At 35.4% G+C, this 22,309-nt stretch overlaps 1 protein-coding gene across 9 annotated transcripts in view; it reads right to left on the bottom strand.

Moving 5' to 3' along the window:
- Window positions 1-22,309, bottom strand: part of ERBIN (erbb2 interacting protein) — a 129,510-nt gene that overhangs the window by 13,819 nt on the left and 93,382 nt on the right. For 5 of the 9 annotated variants that reach the window (XM_070357534.1, XM_070357535.1, XM_070357536.1 and 2 more), the window contains exons 15-21: window positions 20,942-21,041; window positions 17,187-17,308; window positions 15,392-15,565; window positions 14,149-14,334; window positions 10,530-10,644; window positions 7,731-7,914; window positions 4,495-6,040 (exon numbers count right to left, since the gene is read on the bottom strand). In XM_070357534.1, the coding sequence (XP_070213635.1) occupies window positions 4,495-6,040; window positions 7,731-7,914; window positions 10,530-10,644; window positions 14,149-14,334; window positions 15,392-15,565; window positions 17,187-17,308; window positions 20,942-21,041 (2,427 nt within the window). Of the gene's footprint in view, window positions 1-437; window positions 582-4,494; window positions 6,041-7,730; window positions 7,915-10,529; window positions 10,645-14,148; window positions 14,335-15,391; window positions 15,566-17,186; window positions 17,309-20,941; window positions 21,042-22,309 lie in introns of all 9 variants that reach the window. The other 4 variants (XM_070357531.1, XM_070357533.1, XM_070357532.1 and 1 more) reach the window with 3 other exon arrangements.

Raw genomic sequence — 22,309 nt, 5'->3', positions numbered from 1 at the left:
GGCACAGCATTAAAACGCTGAGTTAGGGAAAGCAAGCTAATTTTAAGAGAGCACTGCAAAGAAAAAGAATTTTTAAAAAACCTCTTCAACTCCTATTGCTCACCCCTTTTTACATAAATAAGAGCTGACTACACCTTTAGTTATGACCACAGAAACTTAAGAGGTAAAGCCTAAATCAGCTTTGCAGAGCTTTACAACTAAGCCATGGAAGAACTGGGAGGTAATCAAGGTATTTATTAACCCACAGTACAGATTTATTTTCTAGAACTGTTAAACATTATTGACCCAGGGATTTTTGCAGAAACTAATGCCAGTGGCAGGTGATTTGTTATGTAAGTGGATATTCAAACACTCTGGTCAACAACACTTGGGTAACATGAAATGTGGGCTTCTTTCTCATTTATGTACTGAAGTACTGATCTACTGCAGGTACTCACTCGAAAAGTGTGCCCACCAGAACCTCTTCCGTCTGCAACACTCAAGGCGAGACTGCCCTGGCTGCCATGCAGATCCCTAGAGCTGCCATAGTGAAAGTTGCTTACAGCAGTAAAATTGGAATTAAAGGACCTTGACAGCATGCTCTGAATAAAGAGGGGATAGATTTAACAGAGATTAGTGTAGCATGCAAAATTCACAAGACACGTTATACACATAGACATATATAAGTAACCCCCAGATCACGCAGGAATACCATGCAACACTGAATTTTCAGAGACATTGAAAGAAATTGGAACTATTTACCATATATTTACATGAAAACATATATGTATACACACATAAATTATATGTAAACCCAACCATTTACATGTTTAAACACCAAAAAAGAAAGTGCAAACATACAGCTGCTCTTAGGCTATTATGTTCTACTCCTAACCTATCTTATTAGAAGTTCATCAGAAAATAGGAATTGATGTCACATCCAGATGTATTTGTATGTATATGGTTACACACAGAACACAAACTAATTTCTTTGTAAAGACAAACTTTACCAACACTCAGTTATTTCTAAGTCAAAATGGTTTTATAGAAAGAATGCTTCATTCTATAGAAATTGTCTTAAGTAAATACATAATAAAGCACAAAATGTATTTGCAAAAAAATACTTGGCTCTTGTAATTTCTAATAAAAATTACCTTCCACACTTAAAAAATGTCTTAAAGCAAAGTTTAATACACACACAGACTTTTAGGGTATAATATTTAAAAGGCTCCTCCTACTGCTCTGCAATTATCAGGAAAAAAATTCCAATAAATCTAGAAAATGTACATGTAAAACTCTTTTCCCATTCAAATAGATATTAAAGGTGATTGTATTTTTTGAAGTCAGTAGTGGCTCTGCTGTTTAACCTTCAAGAAGCCTTCAAGTTTCACTGACAGACGCCTTCCATGACTGAGTTTATATAAATGCCTAATCACCAATCCCAGAGTTGCCTGAACAATGTACTTCAATAAAAGCACTGCCTGATTCTCCCTGTTCTTGCTTGGTTATTCCCAGAGTTCACTACTGTACTTTCACATGTGGATGCTTTCAGTCATGTCCCTAAACACTGAAGGTCTGATTGTCAAACCAAGAGAAACCTCATTTTGAACATGGCTTCTTAGTAAGAAATACACAAATGCTTGTTATGGCCATAATAAAGGAAGAAAGGAAGAATTTACTTTCTCCAGATTATGAAGTTGATCTCTTATACAAAGAAGCAATATGACATTTCAGAATGAAAAGAATCTATAAAACTACACGAACAAATTTAGGTGTTTTGTGAATTCTAAAGTAAAGACCAAGGGAAAAGCTGAATAGGCCAGGCTCGTACTTTCTCAAAGCATTTCACAAAGAATAAGGATTTGGCAGAGGCAAGTCATAGGTTCCCCAAACATCTGATTAAAAAGTAAAAATAAATTATACACATAATCGCACACAGAAACATGAAAAAAACACACGTTTGTGCATTATAACTCAGTTTTACATGTTAACTTGAGTGGTCTGATTAACTCTCTTTAATAATATGTTAATCTTGGAACAAAGTCTTTGCTGTCATCTTTGAACATATATGAGGTTTTTGTAAATATTTCACTGAGTAAGAAGGCTAAAAGTTCGGAATAGGTCTGACTTTGAATTTAGGCCTGTAGAGAGAGACGCCCACATAAAACTGCACCCTATCAAAACAGATCAACACATTGTGCAACGTTCAATTAAGTGCTGAACGTATGTCCTGGACGTTGTTTGCTACACGTTAATAGTTGTATAACAGCAAGTAAAAATGGAAATTATCATGTTGTTAATCATATGGAGTGCTTCTTATCAGTTTTTAATATAATAAGGAATACTGACAAATATTGACATTAGGAATAATTTTACAAATTTTTATTCCTTTGCACTATCTGTTGATAAGTTTAACTCAGTCAGTCTTGAGGTTTCTGAGGTAAGATCTATTTTCTATGTTTGTGTTCCAGGTACAGTTTTTGGGGAAGTTGGGAAGGAGGGGTTACTACTTAAAAAAGCCAAGTGAGCTTCAATAACTAATTGCTTTCTGTTTTACTATTAAACTCCCAGCTGGGCAGAGCAGCACCTTTTCCTCTTGAGGTAGGGCAGGCATTGTGAAATCCCCTGAGAAAAATTTTCAAATGCCCACCATGCCATTAGAATTATGTTTAAGGAAGAGAGGGGGAGATGCAGAGGAACAAATAGAGATCTCCCATCACCATCCACCATTTTCAGCCAATGCTTTCAAGTCTGGGGTCTAAATTATGTTGCCCTGTGTCCTCTAAAGCTTTTTCCTAATTTCAATGAGTTAATTCTCATCTCTAAATTACCAGTGGGCAAACTGGGAAACAACTGCCATGTATTCTCCAAGCAATCATACAGTAAATTCTAAACATAAAAAGCAGAAAAGTACAAGAACAATGAGATGGCTAATCCTTGCTTCCTAATTACTAAAGTCCAGACAAATCTCTGACAGGAAAATAGTGGAGAATAGCCATCTGAGATGTCAACTAACAACAACATTAAGATAACCAAACTCATCTAGTCCTCCAAATCTGCTATTCCTCATCAATATCTAGTTAATGGCATTCCCCAAAAATCAATTCCCCAAAAAACAATTATTCAAGGTACCAACCTCAGGTTTAATCCATTTTCCTCAATGAATGATTACAGGAATATTCCCATCAGAGAAAACCCTTATAAAGTCTATCCCAGAACTGCCTCTTGAATTTATTTTGTCTCAATTCCACTGATACATTTCTCATTCTACTTATTCTCAGGACTGTAAGACAGTCTCATAACTCAATCAACTTAACTATAACTATAGCTTCTTCCTCCGCAAATCCAGTTACACATCATCACCAGAAGTTTATTTATAAAACAGCTATGTTACTCCTTTACTTAAGAAACTTCCAAATTCCTCAGATAAAGTACACAAATTCAAGAGCCTCAACAGAATGTACAGAATTACAGCTGAAACAAAATGGATATATGACAATGAAGCTGCCTAATGCTATAGATGCTCAGCTATTTAAAGCTACAGAATTTAAAAGAGCTAATTATTAGAAACAAAGGTTCAATGTGAATTGATATAAGGTATTAATCCTAATTTTAGGCATTGATTTCCAAACATTTTGACTTCAAGAATTTATTGAGGTTCTATACACTAGCTCCTATTAAAATATCTTATATCAATAAACAAAGCTGAAATAATTCTTGGGTAAAATCCGCTGAGAGATATGAAGCTGAATCTTGCAGAATGAATATGCCATATATATTTGGGCCACAGAACTGTCCTAATATATCAGTTTTAAGGTTAATTTTTTTTTTAAACATTTCTCTCTTTTCAAAAGAGTAATATCTACATATAAAGTTACAAAAGCTCATCTACATGAGCTTAAGTTACTTAACAACAATCTCCTAACTATATTAGAGCCACAGACACCTGAGTTCAAACAGGCCAGAAATGCAATATAGGAGAGTCAATAGTAAATGCCATGCCAGAAGCCATCTGAGTCAGTGACAGTGTTAGTTATACAACATGAACTGGGAAAAAAAATCTTAGGGGAAAGATATACATTTATAATACATTTCTTGTTATTCTGTTAACTATATAGTGAATTGCTGTTTTTATACACATATTTACATAATTAATTATTAATAGATGAGCAGGAAGTCAGGAAATACTGAACAGAGGTAAACATGTATATACATGTATTATTTGTAGTATGTGCGGCGCAATCTAAGATACACAAAAGAATGTAAGCCCATTAGAAAACATTAAGAAGTAACAGGAAAGAAGTTCCTATCACTATCGCAACTATTTTGAGCCTGGGTCTCAACTTGGACCTCTAATCTCACTACCAAGGAAAAACTTCTAGAATATAATAAGTATGTATTCAATAATTCAGAGTATCTTATTTCATCTTGCTTAAAAAACAAAGTACGCCAAAAATTTTAAAGGAAAATTAGTAAATTCATGAAGAGGCAAATGAAAAATTCATGTTTAATTACCTTTTCTAATTTTTTGGCCTCAATGTGTCGTAGTACTTGTTCTCGCCAATCATGAGGAACTTTACTTTTTCCCGGAGGATCTAGTAACGAATGCTCAGAACCAACCCTTGTATTTGGTCTTTTTGAAGGACTAGTCCGTGAGTAACTGAAGTCACTAACTGACATAGTTCTCTCTGGTATCTCACTAACAGAGGGTCGAGCACTCTGAGGCCTTGAGGCATGTGGACCATCAACGCTGTAGGTTCGTGCAGAAAGAGGTCTCTGTGATCCTGACATCATTGGAGGAGTTCGTCCCACTGAATGTAACTCTCTGTATGACAAATAATCTCCTTCAGGAACTTGGGTCCGCCTCGTGGAACCTGGCTCACCAAGATTTACAGAGGCTGCTGAGGACACACTGCTCTGTCGCTGAATTGTAGTTCGAGTTGCTCCAGGAATGAGTCGGTCATTTGGTGAGATGGCCCACATGTCCCCATGTCTTCCTGGACCAAGTCTCTGGTGTAAATGATACCCAGTATTAGCTCGAACATTGTTATGATTAGAGAAATTCATATTGGCAGAATGTTTAGCGTAACTGTGACTTTCTGTACTCTCTGATCTAGGAAAGCGCTGTGAGGGAAAACTGACAGGATCTACTTGGGGATTTTGTTTGGAGTGCCACAAAGTGTCCTTGACTGCAGCACTGCCACTGTACTGAATATTATACTGCGGAGGACCATACATCTGAGGCACAGACTGGGGGCCGCTTGTTGTGGGACCTCTTATGTGTGGTTCTTCAGGATTATGATTTGAATCAAACTTGAAAATTGCCTTTGCACCCGATATTAAATCAGAAGATGAAGAAGAACCAGTAAATACTTGCAATGGTTGATCATATAAAAGCGTAGCTGACTTGCTCCTGACTATATTTTTTCCATCAATAGTAGATGTTACTTTAGCTGTGGCACTTGGCTGCTGAGGTCCATTATCACTCAGAATGTCATAGATTTTTAGCCCTCCAGTTTCCATATTAGTTATGCTATGAGATTTCACAACAGGTCCAATTGGCCCACTTTTCTGAGGGGAGAGGTCTTCAGTGCTTTTGGAATGACCCACATCAACAGAAGAATCAGTGTCATGTGGCTCGGTCCTCCTAGGAGACTGGGGAGTTTCCTCAGAATGTCCATTTACCTTATTTATGCATTCAACATTAGGAAACTTGTTTCCATTTTCCAAGTGCTCAGCTTCTCCTTTAGCATTATTGCTTAAAAAGCCCATTCCAAGCGCTGTATCTTGTGTCTTTGATCTTTCCACTATCTCTGGTTGAAATGTATCATTAGTTACAAGTTTATTTAGATTCATATTGATATGGTCTAATTTGTGAGATTCATCAGATGTGGCTGTTGAGTCAACACCTTTTTCAATAAGAACTAACCTCTCTTCAATATTCAAATCATACTCAGGTAAGTTAAAATCTTTTTTATCAGGAACTTTGATTTTTTCCTCTGTTGAATGATTTAAAATATCTCCATTTTGTAAAAGACTGTTAAAATTTTCATCTTCTTGCCTAAAAGAAAGATAATTTTATCACAAACATCATAAAGCCCAGTTTTTAGTCATGGGGAATATTAACAACAAGCTACTGTGTAAATACACAGAGATAAGAGTGTTGATGGGAGTCACAGATAAAAGACATTTAGTATCAAGCATGTAATTTTAAAATATTATTGTAACAGTCAAATAATAAGAGATTTATATTAAATAGAGACAAGTAAAACATACTAATCAAAGTGCAGATAAGATTAATTATTGCCACTACCATAATCACTGTAACACAATACAGTTTAATAGAGCTAAACAATGAAGAAAAATGTGCATATTTTATAATGAAATAATTCCCTTCTACTGCTGCACCTTTGCATGAATGTTCTAAAATACGAAATGCTTGAAAGATAGGTACATACATGGAAATAAGGGCAATAAGCTGAATAGCTGAGTAAGAGCACAGAATATTTTTATGAATAATTCAAAACCTCACAGTATTGATCAATTATATTATTATTAGATCCAAATATATATAAGGAAATTATACAAAGAACTAAACAATCACTCAAAGATCTACAAAGTATGAAGATCAAAAAAGAAACTAAATATAATTATTTTCTTAAGTGACTACATTGTGTTTAGCAAATATTTATAAAACATGCCATTCCAAAATTATAGAAGATATTTTATTTCTATTTGATAATAATAAAACATATTTGTATTCTTTTGTGTAAATATGTAAGTTACATTTCAACAAATATTTTTTAATACTGACCTTCTGATTAGATAACAGAAAATATTATTAGAAATACAACCAAAGAAGGTATGGCTATATCCCTTTCTTAGCCTTTATTTCATTACAAAACACATGATTTAGAAAATACTTAACTACTTGCCAACTATATCAAATTTTACTTTTCAACAAATTAACCATTATTTTAACATCCAAGAGGTTATAAAAGTAATATTTTACCACACTAGATTTTAGCCTCAAATTCAGAGGAAGGGTGTAAGTGATTAATCTTAAATATAACTACGTAAGAGTTAAAACTCAATGTGAGACATAAAATTCATCTTCCTTTTAAAGTAATGCAAATCAATATATAGAAAAATCTGACTTAAATATACCCAGAATTTAAGTACTCTATAACTCTAAAATTCAGTTAATAATATCCATACAATAAGGTTTGGATTCAGCAGTAATCCAAATCCTTCTATCAAGCATAACCCTTTAACTTGAATTATTCTCAACAGGCTATATTACAAAACATTATAAAACTGTTCAACCTTTTAATGAAGAGAATTAGAATATATTTTAAGTCTTTTCATTTAAAAGACTAAGATGAAAATGTATGTGCTGTGCTCTGCTTAGTCACTCAGTCTTGTCCAACTCTTTGCAACCTCATGGACTGTAGCCCGCCAGGCTCCTCCATTCATGGACAATCCCCAGGCAACAATACTGAAGTGGGTTGCCATGCCCTCTACCAGCCGATCTTCCCAATCCAGGGAAATGTATAAAAGCTAAGCAATTAGTAAATAAACTGGGGAAGAAATTATATACTGTCTGAACCACTTCTATAATATTAATTTGTAAAGTCTTTTATGTTTTAATAATATATATTTAATAATATAATATAAATAGTATATATTTATTTGCCTTGCCATCTCTATGTATTATACAAATAAATTATCTCATTAAGATGGTCACAAACCTGATTTTGGAATTAATACCAATATGTGTTTGTTTCACTGGAGAGCAGAGTGAGGTATCTTGACTGCTATCAGTATTAAGAGAAACTGAATCAGACATCCGAGATGGAGAAGAACAGTTGCTGTTATTCTGATTGCTATTGTGTGTGACTTCATCTGATAAAGAATCTGTATCCTTTGTATCATCTGTAAGAAAAAAAATAAAGCTACTGATAAAGCCACACAGAATTTCCAGTAATGAAAAATGGCATTTATATTGTCTTGGCTCAATATATAAGGTAAGGAATTATATGGATAGAAGATAACCAGAGGCTCACCTCAGAAAATTCAGTCCTAATACATACAAAGATTCAAGAATTTAAAAACAGTGATACTTTCAGTTAGTTTTTAGTGATACCTGTAGTTTCTTTTTTAAATATGAACAACGATAGAGTTACCCAGAATCTGATTTAAACTACTGACACAAATGTTATTACATAATGTTTTTAAGGCCATTTTAGGCCGTTTTAGTGAATACTGTTTTCCATGAATTTAGTTTTAAAAAGTTGTAACAGTAAGAAATATATACTATAGTTCATAATCTCAATAAACTTATTATCTGGGGTATAAATGATTTCATACATGTATGGAATTGTTTTTACCTATTCTGATAATAAAAATGAGCAGCATAGTTAACCAAAAAAGAAACACCACACAAATCCATAAATTTTCCCAAGGTCAGCTTTCCCCTTTCTAAGTTCATTTCAAAGAACTATATATGAATAGTGAATTCTCAATATGTGAGATGGTTTTGCAACAACTATATAAACAAACAGATAATATTCATATTCCACTTTAGGCAGGTAGTAATAAAAAGTACCATTTTTTAAAAGTAGTGATAAAAAGATAGTAACTTAGTATGTTTACAACCCTACAGGCATGGTAGCACATGGGTCTCTATAACTTCTGCTTTAAGGTGTTTGGGTCTGAGAAGCTGAATTTTTAATATACTGTTAAACTACATGGCACTTAAGTTCTCTCCTATTTACATTCTCCTACTTCTTTCTCCTCTTGATGAAAGTGAAAGAGGAGAGTGAAAAAGCTGGCGTAAAGCTCAACATTCAGAAAACGAAGATCACGGTACCTGGTCCCATCACTTCATGGGAAATAAATGGGGAAACACTGGAAACAGTGTCAGACGTTATTTTTGGGGGGCTCCAAAATCACTACAGATGGTGACTACAACCATGAAATTAAAAGACGCTTACTCCTTGGAAGGAAAGTTATGACTAACCTAGATAGCATACTGAAAAGCAGAGACATTACTTTGCCAACAAGGTCCATCTAGTCAAGGCTATGGTTTTTCCTGTGGTCATGTATGGATGTGAGAGTTGGACTGTGAAGAAAGCTGAGCGCCAAAGAATTGATGGTTTTGAAGTGTGGTGTTGGAGAAGACTCTTGAGAGTCCCTTGGACTGCAAGGAGATCCAACCAGTCCGTCCTAAAGGAGACCAGTCCTGGGTGTTTGTTGGAAGGACTGATGCTGAGGCTGAAACTCCAATACTTTGGCCACCTCATGCGAACAGCTGACTAATATTGGAAAAGACCCTGATGCTGGGAAAGATTGAGGGCAGGAGGAGAAGGGGATGACAGAGGATGAGATGGCTGGATGGCATCACCGACTCGATGGACATGAGTCTGGGTGAACTCTGGGAGCTGGTGATGGAAGGGAGGCCTGGAGTGCTGCGATTCATGGGGTCGCAAAGAGTCGGACACGACTGAGCGACTGAACTGAACTGAACTGACTTCCTTCTCATGGGATAACTGTGACAATTAGATAATAATATGTAAACTATTTAGCATAGTAACAATTAGTAACAAATATCACTACCATTATTATGAAACCCCAAGGTATCCTTTAAAGGGCCACCTTGCCAGTAAGTTTCATCAATGACATAAAGGTACAGACTGGATAAATCTTTGGTGGAGATAATGTAGACATTTTCAGACATTTGGTGGAGAAGAGTGAGGGAAGGATAAAAGGAAGGGATAGCTACTCTCCGAGTTGTCTTTCATTTCTGAGAGTCTGAGATTCTATGTTCGGTAGAGGTGAGGGGGTATATTAAAAAAAAAAAAGTTCCTTAACAGATAAAATAACAACAAGCATCTGTTATACATAAGGTACTTTGCTAGATCTGAGTACACTAACCCAATATATTTGAAATTCTCAAAATCTTTCATTAGCTTAATTGTATGTCTAGTTCGATGTATGTGTGCTAAATCACTTCAGTCATGTCTGACTCTTTGCAGCCCAATGGACTTGTAGCCCGCCAGACTCCTCTGTCCATGGGATTCCCCAGACAAAAATACTGGAGTGGGTTGCTGTGTCCTCCTCTAGAGGATCTTCTCGACCCAGGGATCAAATCCACATCTCTTATGTCTCCTGCCTTGCCAGGTGGGTTCTTAACCACTAGCACCATCTGGGAAGCCCAGTTAGATGTATACACATGGAAAAAATTAAGGAGCTCAAAGATCATACAGCAAACAAGTGGTAGAGATGGAATCATAATCCAGGCTTATCTGCCTAAAAAATCCATGTCATGTAAGTAAACTTGCATGAATGAAGGAAGAGATCCACCAAGATTTTTCTTTAAAAACGAGAGATAAGGAATAGACCCTTTACAAAGACATGTTTTAAAAATTGCTTCTGAAAAGTATTTTAAATAACATAGTAAAATTTAGTGAAAATTTCTTTGAAAAAAAAATTTATAAATTTTATTCAGTCCATTTCTGTTCCTAGCGAGCTATCTTTTGACATCTAACCTTTTTTGTTACTACTAAGTGCTACCACTTTGGGCTGGTTAATAGAGGTTTCAATTAATGGTGGTCGCATCTCTGCCATTTTCATCTCTTCATCAGAAGAAAGTTCTTCAGATTCCTAATTTGGAGAAAAAAGAGAAAAATATTAACAAAAATAAATTTTGGTTTCTTTAAATGAATAAATATTAAGTTATATGAACTTCAAAGAGAAAATACTTGACACAGGCATAAAAGCTTTTTACGGTAACTGAATAAAACTAGTATGTGACTTAAATTTTTCAAGACATGGCAATAAAACTATGGAAATTATTAACACTACACCAAAGTGTCTAAGGTATAATTTTCTGTGTGGTCCTTAATTCAACTGTATTAATGATTAGTATGTACCTGGTACTATTATCAAGTGCCAGAGAAACAAAAATGAGTAAAACACAATCCCTGCTGGTGAAAAACTAGTGAAAATGCTAGTTTTAGCATTTGTTTTAGTGCTAGTTTTAGCATTTGTTAGAGCAGTTTAGTGAAAATGCTCTAACAAAAAGTGTATTCCTAGTTCTTAAATTTATTCCTTCAAGGATCACCAGGTTCCAAGGAATCAGAAGGACTGAGATGCTCTTCCACCAAGATAAATTAATGGCAATTTCTGTCCAATTTGAAGACAGAATCTTTTATTACTCTCCATGATTTTTTTCTCTGATATTTGGCAATTGTCCCATGCAATTTACCACTGATTGCTGTTAGCACATACAAAGAGACTCTGCGGTCAACAAGTATTAATAGAAAGATTTTAACATTGTATATAATAGACATAAAATCAGATCTTCTGCAGTTTATTTTTAGCTAATATAACGAAAATAAATAAAAGGTCTTAAAACAGTATTCTATTAAAAATACTAAGATTTCTAAGTGCTTTAAGTGTCATAATAAAATATGAACTGAAATCAGAAAACTATTTCAATAAAAAGGCCAGATAGTAAATATTTTATACTTTGCAAGCCACACATTCTGTTTCAACCAACCAATTCTGCTGCTCTGGCATAAAAGTAGCCACAGACAATATGTAAGCAAATTACCATGGCTGTGTGCCAGTGAAACTAAATGTCATCTAATTTTTCATATTTCACAAAATATGCTTTTTCTTTTGACCTTTATTCAACGTTCAATAATGTAAAGCTGTTCTTAGCTTGCAAGCCATATGAAAATAGGCAGTGGGCCAGCTTGGGGCAACAGGCCATAGTCTGCCAACCCTGTTCCAGACTCTACTACAATGGATTTAGACTGCTAAGTAGTTAAGGGTGAGAAATGTAAATTGGGTTTAGTCTTCAAGGGTAAGTTAAGAGGTAAATAGCATTCTGAGTAGAGGGAAACATGGAAATAAGAAAATGTATGGCAAGTCAACTCCATGAAGCTGAAATTTAGGAAAAGGGGCAGGAGAAACAGAAAAGGCAGACTGGATTGCATAGTAAAAGGTTATGCTCTGAGTATGAACTCAATTAAGTACATGCTTAAAGTACAATTACTGAAAGTACATTACTGAAAGTACAATTACTGAAAGTACATTACTGAAAGTTGCCAAGCTAGAAACTCACAAGGCAGATTATCTTTTAAAATAATAACTCTGATATTAAAGGTTTATAGAAAGAGAGACTGGCAGAAAGAAAACTGGGTATAGCAATAGTCTTGAACAAAAAAGACTACACCTGTCCTGCAATGGCAGTAATAGCTAGTACAGAAAAAAAAAAGAAGTGGGCAGAAATTTTATTACCATTAACAGAACTTGACTGGTACAATGAATACAAACAATGAGATAACAGGACGAGGAGGTTTGTCTCAGCCTTTTGATATCTGCAGCATCTAAACTGCTGACCAGACCTTCTTCTCCATGAGACTATATTATACCTGGGCTTCTGCGAACTCTAGTCTCCTAAACCTCCCACCACCTTTCTGTTTCCTTTGCTCATGTCAATTAATTTTCCTGCAGTTTGCTCATATTCTTCCCTTTCTTACTCTTTCCCCCATAGCTACTGCATTTTTTCCCCCAATGATTATGTTTATTTTAATTAAAACTTTTTATTTATTTTGACCATGCCCCACAGCATTTGGGGTCTTAGTTCCGCAACCAATGAGCAAACCTGTGTCCCTTGAATTGGAAGCATGGAGTCTTAACCACTAGGCCACCAGGGAAGTTACAATGATTATGTTTAATGTAGATAATTCCGCTAAAAAATGTTCAGTGGCTCCCCAACATTAAGTCCAGATTTCTCAGCATAGCTATCAGGAAACAATCTACTCTACTAATTTTATTTCATTAACTATATCCCCTGATACATTTGGTGAGATGGTCTGACCAATGCTCTTTCCTACATTTTCTAAAGGCGGTTCTTTTGCTCTCATATTCTTTTCACATTTCATTCAATTCTCCTATTTCTGTTAACTGAAATACTTCAAAATACAAGTTAAACGTTTCCTTCACCTCAAAGCATCTGTGGTTCTTTATAGCCAGAAAATACCTCTTTCTAAATTTCTATAAAACTTAATACCTCCAGCAGTTTATGAGGCGAATGTAGAATGGTGCAATCACTTTTGGAAAACTGGCAGTTTCTCAAACAGTTAAACATAGAGTTACCATACAATCTAGCAAATCAACTCTAGAAGAAAGAGGATGTATTTTCTTTGGGTATAAACTATACCCAAGAGAAAAGAAAATATATATCCACACAAAAACTTGTATACAAATATTCAAAGGAACCTCACTCATCATTAGAGACAAAATGTGGAAATAACTCAAATGTTCATAATGGACGATGACAATGAAATATACAGACATTAAAAAAAAATGGATGAAGTACTGACCCGTGCTACAATATGAATAATCTTGATGATATTGTGTTAAATGAAACAAAGACTACATACTGTATGATTACATTTATATGAAATGCCAAGAACAGACAAATCTAGAGGCGAAGACTACTAGTTGCTCAGGACTGGGGAGGAGGATATAGACATTGTAGGGAGACAACTAAGAAGTACGGGCTTTCTTTCAGGGTAATCAAAATGTTCCCAAAGTGTTTGTGGTGAGGGTTGCACAACTTTCAGTACACTAAAAGCCACTGAACTGCACCCTTTATTTAAATGAGTGAGTTGTATAGTATATGAGTTATACCTCAATAAAGCTGCTTTAAAAAAAAAAAAAAAAAAGCTTTTATTGATCCAAGGGAAAAATCTCTTTTAAAAGTCTCAGATATTCAAGGAAAAAAAAAAAAAACTTTACAATCAATGATAAATGCCTAAATAAGTCAAATAACTGACTTATTATTTGGTAAACCAACAGCAACTTTTTCATTTTTAAGTTACTGATTAAAGCAATTGCTATTATAAATTTTACAGAATTAGAACTGCCACAATCTAATTTAAATAGTAAAAATTTTTATAACCTCTGTACTCCAATGTTGAAGCTTAAGTGATAAATGAGTGGTAAACAAATATGATGAAATTTCTCAATGGCAAAACTGTATTAGTGTATTTTCTGCTATTGGTATCAGGTTTCCCCTACCTTTAGTTAGCAACAATGAAATGTTAAATTCTTATCATTTAACATTACTCCAGAATAATCATAAAGCCATACCTCAAAAACATCATCATGATTAACAATATGCTTCAAGTTCTCAGAGGCTTTCACATTTGCAGTCACTGGCAGATTTCCAGAACTGACCTCAGCTTCAGGTTCATTGGTCTTCTGTATAGAGTTTCCTATCATATACTTTTCTCTTTCATCAGCTTTGCTTCTTACTGGAGTGATACTTTCAGAAGTCTAAGCAAAAGAAAAGATAAAAGAACTCACATTCTTTACACCTATTACTGTATTAAAGTTCAGATGAAAATTTAAAAGTATATTCCTATTATGGGTAAACTGAAGAAGTTTTAAACACGGAAATCTGTAGCACTGAGAGAGAAAACGCTCACTGTGGGAACAGGCAGTCACAAAGGTCCATGAGTCACATTAAACTTGACAATTTAGCTAAGGTTCCATTTCATCCTAGAAGGTGCAAAGCTGCTATTTATGAGTGAGTCACTTGGCATGTGCAAACTCAGGAAGGTTCGATTTTTTCCTGCTCTTTGTGGAACGAATAGAAACTTCAGTGACAGGATAAAACTTCTGTTTCTGTGATACAGATGCAGAGGGGAAAGTTCATTAAAGGAACACACAATTTAGGGATCTGTGTAGGTTTCAGAAACATCCTAGGGAAACATCAATGATCTGTCACAGTAATTACATTTAAAATGAAAACTGGGTAGAATGGATCAATATTACCAGGGGAAAAAGCATACCTATAACCATGAACTTTCTGACATTCATTATCTTATTCTTTGTTCAGGCAATGTTAGTTCAAAAGCTATGCTACACTCTCCTGCCCATCTGGACAGTCTGTAACCACAACTGAAGTGGTAATAATAGCATTTCAGTTTGCTCACTATGATAGCTTTTAGTTCAAGTATGTGAAAACTCTGGTCACCTGATGTGAAGAGCCAACTCACTGGAAAAGACCCTGATGCTGGGAAAGATTGAGGGTAGGAGGAGATAGGGGCAGCAGAGGATGAGATGGTTAGACGGCATCACTGACTCAATGGACATGACTCTGAGCAAACTCTGGGAGATAGTGAAGGACACGGAAGCCTGGCATGCTGCCATCCATGGGGATGCAAAGAGTTGGAGATGACTGAACAACAACAACAATCTGAGAATACTCCCCAAGTCTGGGAGTGTATTTTGGTGTATAAAAAAAGGATCATTATATCAATTATCATTTAAAAATTTTAAAGAACTGGAAATAGACTTTAGTCAATGTTTTTAAATTGAGCTTTCTAACCTTCACACCCACATCATTATTTACAACTTGCTGATCTTCATGTGGTTTCAAATCTTTTCCAGAGTCTTCATTAGTCTCTTCATCTTTTAATCTATGTACAATGGTTTGAACAGTTTTGACCATATTCTTAAGCTCATCCGGATATGGTGTTGGATATCTCTTCAAATTTCCCTCCTACAGAAATAAAATAAGTGATAAATTAAATTATCTCACAATTCAAAATACAGGTATTTCTTTAAAAAAACGTTTATTGGAGTATAGTTGATTTACAATGTTGTGTTATTTTCTGCTGTAGAGCTAACTGAATCAGCTACGCCTATACACAGATGGACTCTTTTTCAGGTTTCCCATATAGGCCATTACAGAGTATTGAGTAGAGGTCCCTCTCTATACAGAAGGTTCCTATTAGTTATCTACAGATAAATATTTCTAACACCAATCTCAAAATTTAATCTATAGTCCATCTTAATTATACTACATACCTAGCTCATAACGTAACTGTGAAGACAGATGATAGGCCTTTGAAAGCATTTTAGATCAATAAATGTATGGTTTTATTGATAGTAAAAAAAAAAAAAAAAACTTCACAGTTACAGATTTCAATGTTTTAAAAGCTTTTTTTAGTAGACTTAAATATATTCCATTTGGAGATATATGGTATGGATATTGCCAACACTGCACTTGGCTTTGAAACAGATACATGTTTTCCAGCTAGATAATTATGCAAACAGACATAAAATTCCTACATTATGATGACTTATGTGCCAGAAACCAAACAACTCTAAGATCAGCCTAATCATCATTTTCTAGAATTCAGCCAGCTTTATTATACAAGGGAAAAATAATCACATCCATAACTAACTTGGAAATGTGTATTTGCTACTTCTATTACTACAACACAGTCTCATAAAGAAACAAAATGTTCCCCTCAAAGAGTTGTTCATCCCTTTAATATATAAATAAATAATTAAAGAAAGGAAAGGGGGAAACAATAATCTGTTTTGCTCTTTTATTTATGTACACTATGAAATTTGTTTTTTATTCACACAATTTTATATTATTCTCAAATACTTTCACATCATAAATGTAGTGGATCAATAAAATTTCAAGCGCCTTGAGGGTAAGGAATGAAACAAATACTTCTTTGTATCTCTGAAAATAGCACAGATGAGCTATATGCTGCTGCTGAGTCACTTCAGTCGTGTCTGACTCTGTGCGACCCCATAGATGGCAGCCCACCAGGATGCCCGGTCCCTGGGATTCTCCAGGCAAGAACACTGGAGTGGGTTGCCATTTCCTCCTCCAATGCATGAAAGTGAAAAGTGAAAGTGAAGTCGCTCAGTCGTGTCCGACCCTCAGCGACCCCATGGACTGCAGCCCTCCAGGCTCCTCCATCCATGGGATTTTCCAGGCAAGAGTACTGGAGTGGGGTGCCATTGCCTTCTCTGAAAATAGCACAGATGAGCTATATAGTACCTAATAAATGCAGGCTTCCCAGGTGGTGCTAGTGGTAAAGAGCCCGCCTGCCAATGCAGGATACAGTAGGAGACACAGGGTTGAGAGGATCCCTGGAGGAGGGGTCCCCTGGAGGTGGGGTCCCCTGGAGGAGGGATCCCCCTGGCAACCCACTCCAGGATTCTTGCTGGGAGGATCCCATGGACAGAGGAGCCTGGTAGGCTTATGGTCCACGGGGTCGCAAAGAGTCAGACAGGACTGAAACGATTTAGCATACATGCAACTTATTTAAAATTTAAGAGACCTGTTTAAAATTTGAAGGAAAAAAGAACAGACTCACTCTGGGAGGTGCCTCCCTTTCATCTTTGTCTTCATCACATTCAAACGCCACTTGAGCTCGCTGTTTTCTCTGTTCCTCCCACAATGAAGGATTAAAACTTTCATTATCTGATATAAACATAACTAGAGAAAAACAGAAACAAACAAAACCCCACTATATTTTACTATAATTATGAAAAACTGTTACTTGCTCATAATTTTATAAGATGTTCATTATAATAAATCAAGACTGTCGATGTCAGCAGCTATAAATGCTACACTAACAACTAGGCTGTATTTCTAACATTTCTTCACAACAGCAATCACACATCTTTTCTTTCTTAAAGCTGATTTGTCTTGTTTTTTTATGAGAAAGATTTCTGAAGAGAATAGAATATAATTAGCACACTATAGATACGTAATTGTGTGTAGTTTCCTACAAAAAATAACACGGTAATACACAAATCATTTCATTCAAGTTTTGGCATTCAGAAATCTTAATTCCAATATTGTTTATTATGTACTAGAGGAAGGGAGTTAACACAGAAAAATGGAAATATTTTGGTAAAAAATGACTACCCTGATGGCCCCTACTTGCATTAAACATTATACATAGTTTGACTATGTAAACAAAGTGATTGCAAGATATTCTTTATATCAAAACTAAGGAAAATTTAAAATTTAACAAACTCAGCACTTACATATCCTGCCTGCTATCTGATACAATATTAAATACTTAACAGCTGTCAAAGTTTTTTGCTTCCTCTTAGGCAACGAAAACAAAAGGTAAGGCTTAAAAAATCGATCCATTTGACCAACAGATTAATATATATCATTATACATTAATCCATTGCACAAATCCATTTAATTGCACAAAGTCATTATGGATTAATATATATCACCTTAAAGAAGTTTGTGCAATTAAAAAAAAAAATCACAACTTACTTTCTGCCCATTAAAAGAAAACAAAAGAGATTAAAAGCACCTTTTTAGTTAATAGAAAAACAGATAATCCAAATACAGTCAGTTTGATTATTTCCACAAAACCGGCATAATTATCATTTATTTTTAGTCCTTCTTTTGGGCTTCCTACCCTTCTTTAAGCTCATATCCACAGGAAGAATACCATGAAACCAAATACTAACAACAGGAATAAAACTTTATTTACCTTTTTATTTGTTTTAATTACTCAGTTCAAAATTTTTTACTTGCTTTGTGTTGTTGCTTAATATTAAATGAATTACAGTGTTTGTTTGTGCAACGAGGTTCAAATTCCTGGGAAGCCTTCCTGACATACTTTTTGTGGTATACTCGGAAAAGCAAGCAGAGCCAAGCAGTTTCCAACAAAGTCTACTTCCAGGATTGAGAGAGAGGATTTCCCCTCCCATCTTAGGGTTGTTCTGCTACCAGAAGCATTCTTGAAGAGAATCTAATAAAACACTACAGATGTGTGACTTTGTGCAATTCCCTACAAAAAGTAACATGGTAATTATATAAATATTTCATTCAAGGTTTGGCACTCAGAACTTGTCTTCCTAATTCCAATACTGTTTGTTATGTACTAGAGGTGAGGATGAGGGTTAAGACTCCCAATCCTCAGCCCAGCCCAAAGATCTCTAAGAGTTTTAGATTATATCAAAGCAATTTTACATCAGAATTTTTTCAGAACCCCAAGGAAAGTAACTTTTACCATTCCTCTCACTACTGTCAACTTCTGGTCACCTATACTTTCTACCCTTTAGTATAAATCTCACATCTTTTGAGATTCAGGGCATCAGGCAGTAACATTACTTTTTCTGCATTTTAGAGGCCACTAGATCTGATCACACTGGCATATTCATTCGGGATTCTAGCATTTGCATAGCATGTTTCTCTCTACCTATATGTCATAAGTGAAAGTCACTCGGTTGTGTCTGACTCTTTGCAATCCCATGGACTATACACAGTCCATGGAATTCTCTAGGCCAGAATACTGGAGTGGGTAGCCTTTCCCTTCTCCCGGGGATCTTCCCAACCCAGGGATTGAACCCAGGTTTCCCACACTGCAGGCAGATTCTTTACCAAATAAGGCACCAGGGAAGCCCAAGAATACTGGAGTGGGTAGCCTATCCCTTCTCCAGCAATTTTCCTGACCCAGGAATCGATCCGGGGTCTCCTGCATTGCAGGTGGATTCTTTACCAACTGAGCTATCAGGAAAGCCCTATCTACCTAAGACCTGCCAAAATCCTGAATGATGACAAATGTGTGATGACCCCAATAACACAGTACAATACAATTTCATAATTTCTTGATGTCCTCAATTTCAGTGTCCATCTGCATCTCACCCATGTGATTCAAAATCATGGTACTTCTCAAGACCTTAGCTTGTGTAATACCTGACCACTCCATTTGTCCTTCTAAATCATTCACTTATTATTGCTGGTAAGTGTTGAGTTCCTTAACCTCATTTCCTTTCCTTCCTGTAAAAGAATTCTTTTACTCCCTTCTCTATTCACCTTAGATTTCATGACATATTATTTGTACCACTCTCATCTTTTTTCCCCCTTTCCTTAAGTCATACCTACCCAGTAAATCCTGTAACATGGTATTTCAATCACCTACCTTCTGAGCCTTGGAATTCAACCAGAGAAAAATGATATAACCTTGTGGTTTAGAACCACTACAAATTTATGGTATTCCTTACTCTTTGTTCCATCTTCAACACTGCTCAGGAATTCATTCCAAGTCAGCCTGCTCTCCCACACAAAATCACCACCACTTACCTCAAATGCCCTTCCCCCAACCTTTTCAGGCAATTTTCTCTTTGACTTCACTGAGAAAGTAAATATAATAAAAACCCTCAGACTGATGCTGCTCCCCAATATCCTGTTAGTTATAAATTCATTGTTATATGGATCCATTCTTTCCGTTTTTCCTGTTTAAGACTGATTCCTCTAACCAGGCTCAAGATACCACACCTTCTCTTTCAAATTTACCCATCATTATCCCCCTGTCACATCATGAGCTTCTTGAAATTAAGTATTTAAGATCTTAAATACTTAGATCTGGGACTTCTCTGGCGATCCAGTTGTTACAAGACTCTGTGCTTGCAATGCACAGGACATGGGTTCAATACCTGGTTGGGGAACAAACACCCCACATGCCTCAAGAAGCAGCCAGGGGTGGGGCAAAGATCTTAAATACTTAGATCTAACACAATTCCTGGCACATGCGTGGTAATAAAAATAGAATGAATTAAATGTGAAGTGTCTACTCTCAAAGTATGAAAAATTCCACCTTAAGCACATTATGTTTTCTGACTTATTTCTCAGACACTGTGATAAAGGAAAATGCTTCTCTTTCAGTTAAAAAGAAATTCAGCTGCCTGACCATTCAAAATGTAGTTTCTGATTCAGTACTGTGAGTATACTAGTTATAGTGCTCTCATTATACCCATAGTGAAATACTTTACACATGAACTCTAAGGGAACTCAGAATATTATGAACTTATCTCATACTTTTCTGTTGAAGTCTCCCCACACTAAAATGCATCTAACAAAATCAAAGGAATCATTTAAGGAAACATGGTATAGATATACCTCTAAATTCAACTATATATAACTCTGAGATGCTGCCTTATTTTCCCATTTTCAGAGAACTTCATTAACCAATTCTCTAAATTTTCTTCAAACTAGTAAAAGTCTTTGAGACTTTAAATTCAATTCACATCTTTGCTATTCTTTATCAGTTATTAGTTTTTTTTTTTTTTTAAAGAAAAGAGATTCTTAAATTCCTACCATCCTCAGTTCTTGGCTGCTGAGGGAACATGTAGTTAGTAAGCACCATTTTCTGGGTCTCTGAATCAGTCTCTTTTTGAAGAGGTATCAGGGGTTTGGACTAGGAAAAGAAAATAAATATTTAATTTTCAATAATCCTATAACAAATACATATTGAGCAATACTTCTGAATAAGTACTCATCATTTTTTCTAGGTTACAAAAAATTTTAATATATATAATAAAACTTTAAACATTGATTTGAAACCTTTTACAAAACTAAAAAATAAAATTTAGCTTTTAATACAAAGCAAACTCATACTGTATTGCAATTATCACTATCAATAGTTTTTAAAGTTCTCATATATTAAGTACATTACATATATCCACAGTCCAATAATTACTTATCACAGTGATTTTAATAACACCAAAAACTAAGCCTCTTCATTTTATGTTATTTTGCCCCTACTAGCATTCCCCTTGGAGAAGATGCTTTTGCAGAAACGAGTTAAGAGGTTTAGTCTAGTTATTTGCAGGTTTATTTTAGCTGAAAACAGAGTACAAACAGTAGGCTGTAACCTTTTCTTTTCTCTCTTATCCCTGTGTCTCCTTTCTCCATTGATTCAACACCAAGTTACTCACGGGCAGAGCTGGAAACTCCAATTATTTCAGATCTCATTCTTCCTTACGACTTTTCCCCTAACTAGTTATTAAGTGTTCTCAATTTACTTCTTAAAATAACTAATATTTTTGCCAGCCTATTGACCTAACATTCTACCAATCTAAGCCTTGGCTAACTCCAGACAAGCAGGAACAATCCAATTCTCCCCTCAACGGGCCACTCCACCAATTAAGTCTTTGGACTTACTCTTGTGAAAACTGTGCCACTAGCTAATGTCATCCTATAATCTTACTTCCATTCAGTTATTTCCTCTGTGCCCCTATCCTTGTTTCACAGTAAAGATACTGCCCTGTGTCTCAAACATCATCAGTGAGAACTTTCTTGGCCTTCTCAGATAATAGCAATGGTAGACGTACTCCCTTCCCAAAGACAGCACTGCCCTATAGCCTTTTCAGATACAAGTTGCTGCTTCTCCCACACTGCATAAATCCTAGTTCAGTAGGTGGAGATAGTTTACAAATGCTACAAGATCATTACTTCTCTTTCAAGTATAAACACCCCTTCTTTTGAGAAAGATTAAGCCCTGCTTCACTCAAGCTCCTTTCCTAATATATGTCTCTCAATGACCTTCTAGTAGTATCCAACTTCTTCTCTTTTATGCCAAATCCTTCAATAGTAATGTGTAATTCTATAGATATAAAAATGACACAGCCATACTGTTAGCCCAATGATTTCTCAGTAGATGAGAAGTGGGTTGGAAGAAGCAAA

This window comes from Bos mutus, chromosome 20 (genome assembly GCF_027580195.1).
Source record: "Bos mutus isolate GX-2022 chromosome 20, NWIPB_WYAK_1.1, whole genome shotgun sequence".
In the NCBI taxonomy this organism is placed as follows: Eukaryota; Metazoa; Chordata; class Mammalia; order Artiodactyla; family Bovidae; genus Bos; species Bos mutus.
Note: the sequence above shows the minus strand (reverse complement) of the source record. Positions and strands in the feature narration are given on the sequence as shown.